General features: G+C 37.6%; 1 protein-coding gene across 8 annotated transcripts in view; it reads left to right on the forward strand.

The window, feature by feature from the left end:
- tenm2a (teneurin transmembrane protein 2a) overlaps positions 1 to 16,641 on the forward strand; it is a 266,084-nt gene that overhangs the window by 63,375 nt on the left and 186,068 nt on the right. For 4 of the 8 annotated variants that reach the window (XM_077577334.1, XM_077577335.1, XM_077577336.1 and 1 more), the window contains exon 3: positions 16,592 to 16,633. The exons of the other annotated variants lie outside the window; for them this stretch is intronic. In XM_077577334.1, the coding sequence (XP_077433460.1) occupies positions 16,592 to 16,633 (42 nt within the window). The remainder of the gene's footprint in view (positions 1 to 16,591; positions 16,634 to 16,641) is intronic. 8 annotated transcript variants of the gene reach the window in all.

Genomic DNA, 16,641 nt, shown 5'->3' on the forward strand with positions numbered 1-16,641 from the left:
ATTAAACAAATCAAAACAAAACAATAGAAAGCCGTTTAAAAACTTGTGTATAGCCAACTTCAATTCCAATTTCTTTCTTAGAGCCATGTCAATATTGTCGGATTAAACTGCAGCTTGAAATCACTTTTTTTTTTTTAAAGGAACATTTTTGAAAATTTGTTTGACTGTATGTATGTAGTAGCCTCATGGAAAATGAATTCAGGTTGGCAGTGTACAATACAAATTATTTGCCTGTTGAGCTAAGTCCATTTCATTTCATTTAACTCTTGTGTTTTATTTCTTATTATTAGTATCGTGTGGCAACCTATTACTGTAATCACTCAGTGTAACTGTTGCATGAGAGAGCAAACGTAGACCTTTGGAACTGGTGGTCTTGTCATGATGAACTTCTGTGTCCCCTGGTAAGTTAGCCGATAGGTCATTGTTAAAGGGCATGCCACCACTCTTCCGCATGTCTTTAAAATCATATGTGTCTATGTATGTGCACATGCACCAACATGAAACAGGCAGTATAAGTATTGATCCATGACTGGTGAAAGGAGTCAGACTCAATTAGATTGATCTGTGCAAAGCTTTTTGTTTTTTGACAAGAAGACGGTGCGAGCAATGAAATCTGTTTGTTATTCGTCATATGCATTTGTAACAGCAAAAGGAAAGGTGAATATAAAAAACAACACTGACATTTTGCTCTGTGGATGCCATAGTACCACAAGAAAAAAAAAAGATTGATTGGCATCATGGATAAAAGACTGAAAATCAGTGGTGTGTGTCGGTCAGACATACTTCACTGCTGCACCGAACTGACATCGCACCGGGCGATAGCTGGTCAATACCGAAGTCCTCTCAGCCTATCAGCTCTGTCAAAAGCCCAGAGCCACAGATGCATCGTGGGAAGTGTGGCCACAGGAGACCAACAGTGTTGCAGCACCATAAGGACTGTGACACCACAGGAGGAGGAGAGCTCAGTGGACAGAAAATGAGGAATAGTGGGAGACACAAAGTGAGAAAATCAGCAGCTGAATAATTTAGAATTAGACCCACAGCGGTCATAAATCAAATAGCTTTTTTATCATCTTAAGTAGCATCATCTTGCTTTGGAAATATATATATATATATATATATATATATATATATATATATATATATATATATATATATATATATATATGCTTGCTTCTAAAATCCCGATTCGTTCATCGTGCCGACGCCAGCAAACAAATTCTGGTTTGGGGAATAAAAGATGTATTTCCCCAAAAACACGTGCAATTTGACCTTAATAGTAAAAGGAGAAGACTTGCGTGAACACTTTATCTCCTACCTTAAGTACAATCTCGCGTTGCTCTGTGGCCAACGGTAGAATCTGGATTGTTGTTGTACACTTAAGTTTTGTAAAATAGTGGTCCTTGCGGTAATCATCCTGAATGCTGGATGGGTTAGCCTGCATGCTACTTGCTGCAGTAGCTAGCTGTGGAGACCATAGATCTATTAACTATAGAGCATGTCGTGTGTTTGGCTCCATTAAGTTCATGCGGATTGGTTTGTTACAAACAGACATGCAGCTATGATACAAGCCACCTATCTATCAGGCTCTATGTATATACAGTATATCTATGGCGATGGCCTCTTACCAGAAATGGTTTATTTTTCAAAATAATCGCGTAACATTTCAAAATGTCTTGCACAGCTTGACAACTTGATGCACTGTTGGCATTTGAACTAACAATTGAGTAGAAAAAAAACTTTAAAAAGCATTGGTTTTCGTTAACTAAAATAACGCAGCACCCTGTTTCTCTTCTTGAGTCACTAGCAAACAGTCCCACCCCAAACACAAGAGAACACAGATTTTAACGTCCATTTTTTTGAAAGATACTATAATTGAATCAACTACCACTATGAAACCAAATGTTATGTTCTTGACAGTTTACCAACTGACAGCAAAAACAAACAAAACAAAGGAAGACATGTTCACCTCCCCAACTCAAGGAATGAGTTTCCACAATGGTAATTATTTCCAACAAAGCTTTAATGCAGGACTAAAATAGTGGTTATGGTAACATTATAGAAATGCTCATAAGTCACGATTGAATCATGATTGAAAAATAAAATAAAATAATAGTACTACACACACCTAGAGCCTACAGTATGTTGTAAAGAGCTTGAGGATGTCAGGCAGGATACATTGTTTTTCTCTGACTATATTTTAGTGTATTCTTCTGCTTACAGCACTTTCACTGAGCCAAATTCATCCTAAAATTCCAACATAAACATTCAAATGCGTGACTTTGAGATACATGGGATTTAAACTACATCACTATAAGATTTGTTTTCACTTTCAAATCAATAAGGACATCATTGAACCAAAGTTGAATGGAGAATGTAGGAAAAATGTAAATCCAATGTGATTTTTGCTTCAAACCCACACTTCTCCACAACCATCACAATTTCTTTCAATTTCCCTGAGAAGCTAATCAACACTGATGTGTAAAGTATCTAAGCAAGGTTTTATACGTCATGCCATGTTATCCAAGCATCATTCATGTCACTGGCATGATGAAAAAGCAAAAACCTCTGCAGGTTGGCCTGAGAAGACTTTGCTGTGCTTCCTCTGTCTATCTTCGGTTTGCATTTAGAAGACGTCCCAAATCCCGCCAGAGCAACAACAGCTGCCACTCATCACGCTACCTCTTGAGTCATGATTAAGCCTTTAACAACTTTGAAGCACTTCTTAGCAAGAGTGTTTAGAACAGCTGTATTGTAGAAACTTCAAATTTGTTGGCCATACATGTGGTACGTGCCGTACAGTTCTATCGCTGTAAAGTCTTCTGATTTGCTCTCTCATAGTTGTTCATTTTAGCAAAAGGCTTATTTTAGGTCTGTCTTCGACACAGTATAGCCATATTTGTTTATATATTGAAATAATCTAGAAGTACTGCATATAGAATTTGAATTGAATATGAAATTAGTGTGCATTCACTCAAGCTGAAGCGTCTACGTGTCCATGCAGACTAGTCCATCCAGACAACTGATGATCAAATAGAATACAACGCAGCTGCACGCTATTAAAAATAAATGGAGAAGAGATTAGCTACAATTCATCCCCTCTTCCCTCTTTGTCTTCTGCTGGCATTTGGCGCCTCTGCCAGCTGCTGATGCTCTAAAGCGTCCCGTAGCTACAGCAATTGAGCAGAGGAGTCACGAAAAAGTATCCTGGTGTTCATTCCTCTCCTGCACACCCGGTGACTGCATTTGTTCTTTGATCGACAGGATATTGTACGTATAGCATTCTTCAAGCCATTTTCCCACAAAGTCAGTACAGTTTAGAAGGCTAGTCTTGCTTGTGATATGGACATGTAGGAGACAATTGTGCCAGGAAATACCACAAGAACCAGTGTTGGTGTCACCTGCGGTGGTGCAAATTAATTCTTGACACACTTTATAACTTTTATTAATTAGTATGTTTACATGCAGTCAATAACTTTTATGGGTTTTGAAAGAACGTGTGCAAATATTCGAGTTTTTAAAAACCAGAATGAGACCCCTGGTTGATCCTTTCGTAACCGGAATCCTTGTTAATATAAACATATTAAGAATACCTCCACTGAATACTTGCTAAACGAGCCTCATTTGAATAGATTGATTTCTCCGCTGAGCATTCACGTTATTTTCTGTCTCTATGACGAGAATGCCACAGTGTGTATCAATACAACCATATATATTGTCACAGCAAAGAACCACACTTTTGGGGTGTAGAAACCGACTACTTTATTAAAGCTGCACTTTGTAACAATTTGCCCAAAAATATCTTTACAATAGCCTTTTTATTTGACCATTTATGACATTGACATATAACATTTTTTAATTAGTAGATTAACACCTTAGCTGTTCATAATGACAACTCCTGCAAGCCTCTGGCCAATAGTTTTTTTGGATTCGGGTTTGAATTTTCTGCCCTCTGTCTGCAGATGTGACATCATGTGCGCATTGTGTACATGAAAGAGAAAAAAATGCAGTTTAATTTTCTGACCACAAGTGGCAGTTGCGATTCTAGATTACATTTTCTGCGTTCAGTAGCTTTAAGCGTGGTGAGTGATATCAAAATAATGTATTTTATTGAACTTAGAGTTCAAAACGGAAATGAGGTTTACTTGCGTAATAACGTTATCCGCACTTTGTATGTATACGAGAGTAACTCTTTCTGCTCATGCATATAAACGGGTTATCCTGAATGTTTCAGAAACCGGAATTATGACCTTAACCCAAATATTAACTGCATGACTACGTTTTCTTGCAGGCAATAAGCCTTTTAAAACCTGAAAATTGGCAATATTCTGGTTTTGAAAGGCCATGTTTTTAAAAACCCATATAAGACCCCTGGGTTACCCGAATTCTTGTGCATATAAACGCATTCGGAATACCTCGATCGATCAAAGCATTGTTTTTTGCTGTGCGCATGCTTGCTATTTTCTTCTTTGTCTTCTTTTCTTCTTCTTTGCTTATTTGATTCAGGAATCTTGGTCTATGTAGTCACGACTTGTATGTGCAGCTCCGTCCTACTCGCTAAAGGAGCCTTCCTTGAATACATCGGTTTTTCAGCTATGTTTTCACATTATTTTGTGTCTCTACAGTGATAATGCCACAGTTTGTGCCTATAGACACATACAGTACATTTTAAAATATATAAGTCCGTGCTTCTGGCGTGTAACCCCCTGAAAATACTCAAGCCGGTGTCAACAGACATGGCGCTTGCAGCAAAGAACCACACCTCTGGAGCGAGGAGGAAACCGACTACTTTATTTGGCGTGGTGAGTGACATAAATATAATGTTTTTTTTGAAGGTATAGTAAGTTAAAAGCGTAAATGACGTTACTTACGTAATTACATTGTCCGCGCATCGCGGTCGAACGGAATATTCCGTTCGAGAACAAATGAGCATGTAAACGGGAGTAACTCTGTACGCCACGCATGTAAATATGTTACCTCGATTGTTTCCGAAACTGGAATTCTAACCTTAACCCGGATATTGACTGCATGTAAACGTAGTCCATGTAAAAATAGCCAATCAAAAACACAATACATTTTCTTTGAAAGTTGGTCAAACTGTTATATTGGGGACTGAGGTCACATACCACATCTTCTAAAGTTTCTTCAACCACATTTAGCCAGTCTCGTATTTGGTTTTAATTGTGTTTCATAGTTTGACAGCTCATCTTTTGTTTTGCCCTCAACCAGCTTCGGGGATCCAAGTCTCATACAGTACATGGACAGGGCATGTTCTGGTCTAGTCTAGTCTTTAATTTAAACAAACAGCAGTTAAGACATAATTGGCTGAGCAACAATCAACTTCAACAATCAACTTCTCTGTCATACATGTCAGTTGATGTCAATTGCAAATTTCAAGGTAAGTACAATTAATTATTGAGGAACAAAATCTTAATGCTAATCCCATTAACAATAGAAGACCTCAAGCTCACACATATGCAAATATTGAGTAAGAAAAAGACAATTGACGAAAGGCACACTAATGTGTGCTTTTCCTCGAGTAAAAATAAATTATCACCAAACTATGCTGATTGCATGATTGAGTTAATCTATGTTTACTGTGTAATGACCCTTTTTGACTCTGCATTGGCAGCCTTTGATAAATGAGGCAGATTGTAAATGTCACTGTTATCAAGTGCCCCCACCCCCCTTCGGCTGAGTCACTTGTCTCCAAAGCTATAATTAAAGTTGTTCCCCTGCCACAGAATTTGTGTGTATGTGTATGTGTTTGGATATATGTCACATTTCTTATGCATAAGTCACTTTTGATACTCGTTATGCCCTTGCCTCAGTCACACAAATTATACCTATGCCAATGATTTGCGGCCCGGCTGATGTTGCCATGTGTCACATTTCACTGCGATTGTGCTGCTGCTGGATGCTATTGATTCAAGGGGAGATACTCCACATTACGTTCAGTCCAGCCCATAATTTTCATTTTCACAAGGCAAGTTTTGTCCCTTCTATGTTTAAAATCCACGCTAATGGTCTGATAAAGGGGAACGTAATATGCTTGTGAACAGAGTCAATATGTGGAGGAACTCAATGTGTGCATGCATTAGCAAGTAAGTGCCTCAATATGAAGTGTTATTAGAGATTATAGGTTGTTTACATGCATTGCTGTTATGTACATAAGCACAATATTGTGTGTTTTTTAGTATGAGCTCTTTTTTTTTTTTTTTTTTACAATATTGTGACCTTTTTTAATATCGCCAACCTTCGCACAATATTGTGCTAATTATCGTATTGTGACCTTCATATTGTGATATTCTATCGTGATGTTTGGAAATTGTTACATCCCTACTGTTTCGCAAAAATAACCCCTTCATTGAAAAGTCATCTGCTCTGTATGTCCATGATCCTATTGTTGGTTTATTAATTATAACATAATTAATAAAGAATACCCGGATATTATTCCTACTGCGAGCTTCCTGGTTCTGATGCATTGCCGTAACTGTGTACCACGTGACTAGATGTTTTATAATTATGAGTAATATATCAAACAAGTATCATTTGAAATTATACATGGGATTTATCCATTTTAGGATTATATTGAAAAAAAAAAGCTCTGAAAAGACACTGATGTGAGTTGCAGGTTTTGATCAGATTCTCCTGAAATTGTGGTACATCTATAAAAATTATCTTTTAATATATAGCAATTCATATTTAATGTATACTAATTTATTTATTTATAATATTGTAAATTGCAGTTGTTAAACTAAATTGTTTAAAAAAAAGACTAGATTTAATTAAGTTAACTTTACACGTTAAAGATTTATTATTATTTACGCTCATTAAAGGGGAGGAATACTGTACTTACAAACGTGATGCTGGTGGGGGGCAGCAATGCACATGCCGTGCCGCAAATGAAAGAAGAAAGAAGAAGAATAAATGTGATGCTTGTCAAGGCGCTATCTGTGACCCCTGCACAATCTGTGACCCGCATGCGCAGAAGATCGGCCATCTTGGATCGCTAACTACGGCAACCACACTAGAACAAAATACCTTTATATGCCTATGCGATCGTGCGCGTTCGTACAAACATGATACAACATGAAAAAAAAAAAATGTTTGCATTTTAAAGTAACTAACTAAGTAACTTTTAATTGTATAGATTTTATAAATGATAGTGACTCTACATTGTTATACTTTACAGCAGGGGTGTTCACACTTTTTTGCCTCAAGAGCTACTTTTCAAGCAGCCAACCTATTGCGATCTACGTAATTTTATTTTTTAATTATTTTGCGAAATTAAATTAAGATTAGCACGGCACGCTACCACTACCCCACTCCATTTGTTCCTTGAAGTACGAAATGTAACTTGGGATATTTTCTCAGCCAAGCCTTCACCAAGCAACAACCGATGGATCCTTGGTTTAAGCTAGTGGTCTTGGCTTATGCATACTTTCGATTGGAACAGTACTTGGGTTGCCATTGATGACGTCTCATGAAATCAAAAGGACGTAAGAAGGTTTTTAACCGATGTATGTTGTACAAACACATTTTGAAACATCAAGATAGTAGTACAAATTCATTGGAAGCTAGTCACATCATAAAACTGCGATGAATTACGGAAATACGGCAGCGAGATATGCATGCTTGGGAAGTACATTCTTGGACCGGGCTTACCAAGACCCTACTCGTTGCGTCACAAGAACGTACTCCGTGTTCTTAATATTGCGAAACGGCCATGGAAAACAGGCTGCATTGGGGTACCCGAGGACCGTGGTTGAGAACCACTGATCTAAAGTGTTGAAAATAGCTCGCTCTCTTTGATGAGCCCAATGTTAATGGTTGAACATGTATGCCGTTTTTGGGGTGACCTGAAAAGTGATGATTTTGGAGGTACGAGGGCTCCGCCTGATGCCCGTTTTCATTTATCAGTAATATTACGAACAATACTTTCAACTGTACAGTAGATTTCTGATACTTGGAGGGGATATGTTCATTTTAAATGCTCAATGAAACTAAGGTACATTTACTTGGACCAATACATTAATAACAACAACAACAAAATCTCATAAGATTTGAATTTAAGAGCTGATTGAGACATTCTCCAAAGGTTTTCCTCATAACCATAATCCCTTCACAAGTTCTAACATAAAATAGCTATGGCATTTTGCTGCCAAAAATGGTGCTTTTAGGCATTCATGTTTTCTTTTGTGTCAGTCAGTTACACCAGACATTAAAATGTTTTCCCCCAGAGGCCTGGGAATGAGGATCTTGCGCAACAATTAGCTGTTGGTATTGTCCTCATCTGTACAGTATGGCAATGTCGGTTGTTCCTGGTATCTGCTGGAGCCATCCACTGCCCCCATTGCTTCAATCACTACTAAACCCGCTGATCTGTCCACCGTCCACATTTCCTCTCACTATTCCTTCAGTCTGTGATATTTCTCCATCTTTTCGGGTTCCTTTATCCGGATGTTGCTCTATCACGACTGCTGTCTATCCACCACCACTATGTCAGGCTGGGTGGCTAAGTATTGTATAAATTATTATTCAGTTAAAATGAATTGACTATTACACTATTAGACAATAGTTAACCTGTGTCCTGCTGAGGTATTAGAGGTGTTTCACTGTTCAACATTATATTCTTCCGTAACAAGGCCTCCTACAGAATCATATTACTGTACATCGTCATGTCCTGTCATGTCTTGTACCAACCAGACTGCTGTCCTCTGGGCAGGGGCAGAGCGAATCAAGGACTGGTGACATTTCTCGCTCCTATATTAGGCACCTCGTTAGTAGGTGCAAGAGCCCCTGTGGGTTCTATGGCCACCAAATGATCAAATGTCACTTGGGATGTGTGGGAAGCATGTCACCATGACACACCATTAGGACAATATTCCTTAAGCTATTCAATTGTGTCATTAAGAAGAGACACTGCTATGCTATCTCTAAATGATTTGATGGCACAGGTGGAATTAACATTTACCTAAAATGTCTCAAGATATTTGTTTACATCTGTCTGTGAAAATGCATGTTTACAATTCAAATGTCAAATGAGACAGTCAGCGCCTGCAAACTATAAAATAGAAATCAGAAAATAATCCACAATTGTGAGCGATAAGACTGTCCGATCATGACAGAATCTCAGATAAGACCATTTAACAGACAGTTTAGGACATACCAAAAGAACCTGTGAATGTGTATAACGTGTTCTGAGTTAAGAGAATGTCAGGGAGTCACAATGGCCCCTGTAATTCATATCATTGTATTATGAGGTAACTAAATGGCCTAATTAAGTTGATATAGAGTATATTCCCAAGCCCTACTGTCAGATAATGACATTCATATTGATGAGTCTGCAGAGACGTGATAAAGAGCATCCAACATATTCATTCCAAACTATCTGCACATGACAGCTCCATAGTAGATGGTGCCAAGACAATGTTAAAGTAATTGCAAATGAGTTATGGGTATGGTAAAACAATTGTTTCAGTCTACATTTGCTTAATTTGGTCCAATTAGTGGCAGCACAGCAAGCTATTACCTGTGCATCATTACAATGTAAAGTCAGCAAGCAGACAGTTGCTTTATCTAGGGGGCACAAACAACATTAGCATCCATTTGGTGTTGTTTACTTCTGGTCACATGACAAGTTCAGTAATCACTGTGATAGTTTTTTTTTTTGATCATCTCAAACTCTGAAGGAGAAACACTTCTAACTACCTGTCAAGCTGTTAAATACTGCAGTCTCTTCCTGTTAACAACAATTACAGCTAAGTCGCCATGCACTTTTATGCAAGTTGAGAACAATTAAAAACATGTGTTAAAAACAAAACAAACAAACACTTGAAAACATGCATGACACAGATGTTTGAAAATACATTGATGGTGATTACAATAAACATACATTTTAGGGTTAGCTTTCCCTGTTAATGTTAACCTTAGCCAATGTTGGGAAGGTTCATTTTCTATGAGTTCAAAGTTCAGCTCACAAAAAAAAAAAAAAAAAAACTAGTTCCGTTTTTTTTTTCTTCACTAAGTTCATTGGTCCAAAAATGAACTAGTTCACAGTTGTTGTTTTTTTGTTTTTTTACTTACACTTTAAATATAACTTAAAAAGACAATGAAATAAAATTAGTTGAAAAGTAATATAAGAAATTAGAATAAGTTTGCATTTGAGCTCTGTTAATACAAATCGTTTTTCATAGCTTGGGAAAAAATTATGCCTTTAAGTAGTGTAATCTTACCTGTGTGTATGTGTTTCCAAATCATTTGTGTGTGAATAGCCATTATTTGAAGGAATAGCACTCCCAAAATTTATGCTAAATGACTTCTGCCATCGACCTCAGCATTAGCGCTCGCAATGTTTTATAAACGAAGCATGTTTTGTATATGTATGTGTAAATATGCGTTGTCTTATTTCTTCTTGTGTGTTACTCTTTGGGACAGCAGAATTTGCTATACAAGCAACACAGCGATGCTGTGAGTTATATCGGGCAAGCTAGCTTTGCATTTTGATGACGTATGTGCCTTGCGACCGTTCGTCTCCGCTGGGTTGCCAGATAAAGACATTTCCTGCCTAATTAAGGCCCATGGTGTCTTTACTCTGGTTTCCTAACAAGAAAAAACCTGGCAACCTGGAGTCAAAAAATGAACAGTGTTCAAAGCCGTTCATTTGCCCCAGAATGAGCTGGTTCACAGAAACGTTCACGAAGCAAAAATGTACTACGTTCAGTTCACATTAACCCAAAATATGAAAGAGTTCATGAACTTTCGTTCATTGAAATTGTTCAGGTACAAAATTGACCTTAGCTGTGGATGTTGCAGTAGTTTACTGCACACTTTCCATTTTGCTGCACCGGTCCAATGTTCTAACTTCTTACCTACACATACCAAGAAGTAGATGCAGTCCTTCTCCATTGTTGTTCTTTGCTAGTGTTTCTTGTTTTCGCTGATGCGTTCAATGCAGCTTGGTTTTCAAAGTTTCCATTGATACACTTTGAAGTGGTTCAGCAACTGTGCCAAATTGAGGCAAACTAAGCCATTTGGATTTGAGCCATTAAAACCAGGCACCATTATCTTTGTATGTTATATTAATAATATCATATTTTTACATACAGTTCCTGCACTGAATCTTATTATGATCCCATTACAAAGTAGAGTGTTAACTTTTTTTTTTTCATGAGAACCCTTAGATTTGGTTCAATCACATTCTCATCCATTATGTTGTATGTAACCTCATAACGAGTAAAGTATGGAGATAATTGTATTGTGTTGTGTGAGGATGTTTGATGATAATAGCTGAACAAATTCCCTACATATGCAATTGTTTCAGAGAACAATGACCTTGAGCCCTCGGGGTAAAATGTGTATTCTAGTCAAAGCAAAATGATTCTGTTACTCTCTTCCTCAGTGATTGGGTGCTTTCATTAGATACGCTGTCGTCCATCATGAAGTTTGTCCCTGTCGTTCTCTGGCTGTCTCTTCTGTCTACGCTGCTCGCCATAAGCAGGCATTTCACTGCCTCATTTTATGATCTCTTTATATCATGGGCTCACCTCACATTTTTTCCCTGCATATCCTGATATTATATAGTCTGAACGAACCCAACTCATTTTTACATAGGACACAAAGTGAATTCAACGGCCACATTTATAAAAAAATTCTTCTCAAATTCATACAATTGTCTCTAGAGCCCCTTTTTGCATGTTTACATATTCATTTTCTTTTGTCTAATCCTATTACAACAGGAACAAAGAGGGTGCACTTTAGAAACAGCAATTTACATAAACATTTGCTTGAGACAGACCACTGTCTGATGGAGGCTGAATAGCGATCATAAGATTTGCGTGTATGCGCGTGCACGTGTGAGTGCTATCTGCAGTCTTAATGAGCCTCAAGCTGTGAGTGACTGGATCCATCAAGAGAGCAAACGAACAATTTCAACAAGCAAGCGAAGGGTCAGTGGCGTTAGAAGCAGGCGCGTTAAGTGGTGTCTCTCCTGTTTTGGATCAAAGACGCTCACCTCATCTTCACCTAAAGAATTACATTTTGTAAAAAGACGAATTGCACTGAGATCTTTGTTTACTTTTGGCATTTGAATGACATTATTTATCAATTAACCTGCTAATGGCATCACCATGAATAAATAGCTCAGCTCAGTGAATGTCTATCTAACATGCATGATAAATATTACTCCAAACAAGTACAGTCTGTTCTTTACTTCAAAACGGAATTGTACTTTTGAATCAAAACAGCAGAATACAAGCACTGTCATCTGTAATATTTCTGAACAAATGATTTAAAAAAAATATTTCCATAATATTTCCCATTAAAATCACTTTCATTTTGATACTGACATTCTGTGCCTGATTTCCGTGCCCAGTTTGTGCAAAGCGCAGTCTAACTAGTTGGAATTTTCCTTCTTTTGGTATTTTTTGGGGAGTTTGCGTTTTGTGCTATTGTGGGAGGGAACACAGCGGACTCAATTGAAGAGGCTCCCCTCATTATCTCATTCACTTAAATCAATTTTCACTCAAGCAACCCCCTTCGTTCCCGGCTGTTTTACTGGATTTTTACTGATTTTGCAAGGCCCACAGAATATTGTGTTCTATTGCTACACAAACATGGAACTTACCAAAAGAAAGATAAGTGTCTCTTCTTTCATGAGGAAAAAAAGTGTATTTGTTTCTGTTTTGTAGCAATTAGCATTAGAATATAGCTAAGTTTCATCATTATTCACAAACCAGTTGGCAAAAAGAGCTTGTTGCAACATGGCCCTCTTATACTCTTATACTCTGCTGCCACCTGCTGGCCGTTTTTTGTAATAAGTACCATTGCTTTAAGTGATCTCTTCACGTCAGAAGATTTATCAAAGCCTTCTGTATGCTCTAATACAAACAAAACATAAAAATACGTATAAATATGTTTTTAGGAGTGAAGGACAAAGTATTAAAAAAACGTATTTATAAGTTTTTGGGTTTGAATGAGGTAAATTATTTCACTTCAGTCCAAAGAGAGGTGCACAGTCTATACGAAGGAAGGGCTTGCTGGAGTCGATGCAGGAGACAGGCGAGTACAAAGTGCATTTACAGTTATAGGAACTGCAAGCAGATCTCCACTTGCGGATGATGTACTGTGCACATGTAACGTGGGCAATTGCAGACACCCTTTCACCACTGATTGTGTGTTAATTTATTGTCACTTCACTCCTCTGTCTTAAAGTAATTTTAGTCTGCACCTCCTCACTTAAGTGCTCAATTATTCTATGCCATTTGCAAGACCATTGTCAAGAAAAGTTCAGTTTTGTCATAAATGTGAACTGATGGTAAAACGTGACAATTCAAGTGAAAATGGACAGTAATCACTTCAAAAGCAGGCATTTTTCCCAGAAAATGTAACTACCATTAAAACACATTATTTCTGCTATTCTCTGCTTTGTCGTTGGGGCACCTTTTAAGACCAGTGCCATTTACTTTCTGATTTTTCTCCCCTAGGAAGAAGCAAATCAGTTCGGTAAGTGCGCAATCAAGAAAAAAAATCTGAATGCGCTGTAAACCGCCAAAGCTCAAAATGCATTGTTGGCGCTTGACCCACACTATTGGTTCTAGAAAAAAGCAACATAATTGCAATTATTAAGGACCACCACTGATTGAAAAAGTAAATCGTGTGGAGTGAGCGTAAAGTTACTGCAGACAGACTTTGCCTGTCAAACTGCTAACAAGCACAAATTATTTTTTAATGACAAGCAGTACCATCCCACAAAAGTGCCTACCCACAAACAATTACACGTGTACACACGCACACAGACACAACAAATTACACACATTTGCGACCACACACTTCCATAATGACTTTTATCAGGGGAAGTACATTTAGTGTAATGGATGACTGCAAACTACGGCAGAGTATCAAACTAATGCATCCATCCCCATGTGTAACTTATTTTTCTGAGATATAATATGTGAAGCATGAACCCCAAATGATGAGAGGCATTACTTTATAGAGGCCCTCTGTGGCTTCCAGGCACACAACAGCCTTAATTCCTTGAGAAATACATGTGACATTTATGAAATTCAGTTTTTCCACACAATTTTAGTCTCTTCTATCAATGTTCCCACCTAGATCGCCTACCCTTCATAATCACTACAAATAATGCAAAAAAAAAGGGCATTGTCTGTATTACAAATTATTACTCTAGTGTAAAGTCATTACATTTCCTGCTATAATCATTGCATTTACACCTATTTACACACTAATTTACTGTAACTGCATTGCCACAATTTTAATTAAATATAAACATTGATGTTAAATGGCCAAAACATAGGAGCAGCACAAATGTAATGGCAAATACCTCCAAGACAGTATATGCAGTAGCAGGGATAGGCCATTAATTTTGCAAAAGGGCCACATAAGAAACTGGAAGGCTTGCATATGGCCAAGCCAACATGCTAACCTCAGCTTTGTCCTATAGTATTAAAATGTACAGCATTGAGGAAAAGCAGATCGACTTGTTTCAATAAAAAGCGGTTGCTGTTCAGGTCGTTAAAATTACATCTTCAAAATGTGAACATTAATTTTGTGTACAAACCGCCAACAATTTTTAGCTGTTCCTAGTAAGGACACCCAAATTTATATTTAACCGTAAAATATAATATGCTTGAGAGTGATGATTAATACGGTCATGGCTCATCATACACCCAAAACGTACGGTCAAAGTAACTGTCGAATTGCGTACAGTACCAGGCCAAATCCTCTTGGGTCTCTTCCCTCCACTGTGCAGGGAATAAGAAAGTTGCAAGCATTATAGGACCACTTCTATTTTTGTGAGTTTCTTCTTTTGGGAAAATTGTTGCTACAGGGGTCAGAAAAGTACGACAGCATATTAGGGCCATGCATAAAAATATATTTTTTTAGATGGTGGGCGCAATATTCCGAGAAAAAAACTTGCAAATTTACCACTTTATAAAGTAGCAAATTTGCAAGTTCATAAAGTGGCAGATTTGCGAGAAAAAAACTCAGAAGCTTACAAGAAATACACGTAGCGTACTACTCGGATGTTTGTGCCATTACTTTTCGGTCGGATTTTCAAATGAGGGGATAATAATTGCTTTAGCAGAGATTAACCATTTGATATTAGGCATTTACTCTTTGAAGCGTTGGGTACGGCCAGCGAGAAAGACGCTTCGTTTTTAATGCATTAAAATGTATATTTACCTTTACACTTATGTTTCCAGATTTACACATTCATACATTTTGGTATTTTTTTATACAAGTAGCAACAGTAGTAATTTGATGTGTCAAATCTGCTGTTCTCATTCACTTGCATTTATCAAAAGTATGCTAGCTTCTGATTGGTTAGTGTTAGTCAGTTGATAGGAGATCAGGAAGGGGTGTCTCTCTAGCTGCCGTGTATGACGAGTAAAGTTTGAATTAAGAATGAATCAGTCTCCATCCTGCCTTTTCATTTTATAAACAGTGTGACATTGACCACCAACAAATCCTCACATTAGTCTATAGCCACGCTACGTGTATGTAAATGAGTATATATATATATATATATATATATATATATATATATATATATATATGTATATATGTGGCCCTAATACGCCGTTGTAGAAAAGTGACTAAATATAGCTAAAATATCATTAATTTGGCAACACTGGAGACACAAGCCATACGCCCACATGTGCACACACAAAATAAAAGCACAGCTTTCATCAAAATAAAAGTGCTGCATGTTTTACATTTTATTTTGACATCATGGTCCCTGTAAGGGTCAGTCAGAGACTGTTACTGGGCCGGATGTGGCCCCCGGCCGTACTTTGCCCAGAATTGGCATATGGTCTCTGCAGCAAATTACAATACACATTTAGGAATACAACAGCTTTATCAGGAAATCTACCTTTGCGGAAAATACATGTTTAGTTTGGTTGACACTGCACAGTATCTATTTAATCATGTTTTTCACATTGATTTTGTCGGTCATATGTAGATTGGTTTGTCATGTTTTGACTCCCTGACTTCACTGCATTGGCATACTTTATAAAGGTCTTTCTTTAGTTCTTTGTTTGTGCAGGTGTACCTGTGGCCCAATATAACACCCTATATACAATTGCAATATGGTGTGAATGAGAAAGACATTGATCTGATTAAAATGTGGCACAACATTGCCCCTCCACATTTGTCATAATATCAAGTAACAAACATGTTATTGGGTTTCTGGTTATGAACTAAGTGAGATAGATTTTCATGTCTGCTGCAGACTCTCGCGCCAATCCATCTTTCTTTGACTTCATGTAGATTGCTGTAGCACGGGACTAGGCCTACCACTCATGGGATTACAAAGTGATTGGATGTTCCATGTGTAATCACTGTTTGTGGGATGTTAATTGTGTGGATTGACAGCCTGGGTGATGTAGCGGTAGATAAGTGTGGCAAAATGCACAGCGTGAACTAGAGGGAAAACACTTTCTTTGCCATTTATCTATTGTCATTGCAGCTGGGTTTTTGAAAAATATTTTTTTGTAGAATAGTTATTCGATGGAGAATGTTACATTCCTTATGATGGCTTTTTTGTCTTGCTTTACTCTCTCAGGCCTGCTGGAGTTTTCTCCCGTCTTTCGATACTTCATCTCAGGTAGGGTG

This window comes from Vanacampus margaritifer, chromosome 10 (genome assembly GCF_051991255.1).
Source record: "Vanacampus margaritifer isolate UIUO_Vmar chromosome 10, RoL_Vmar_1.0, whole genome shotgun sequence".
Taxonomy (NCBI): domain Eukaryota; kingdom Metazoa; phylum Chordata; class Actinopteri; order Syngnathiformes; family Syngnathidae; genus Vanacampus; species Vanacampus margaritifer.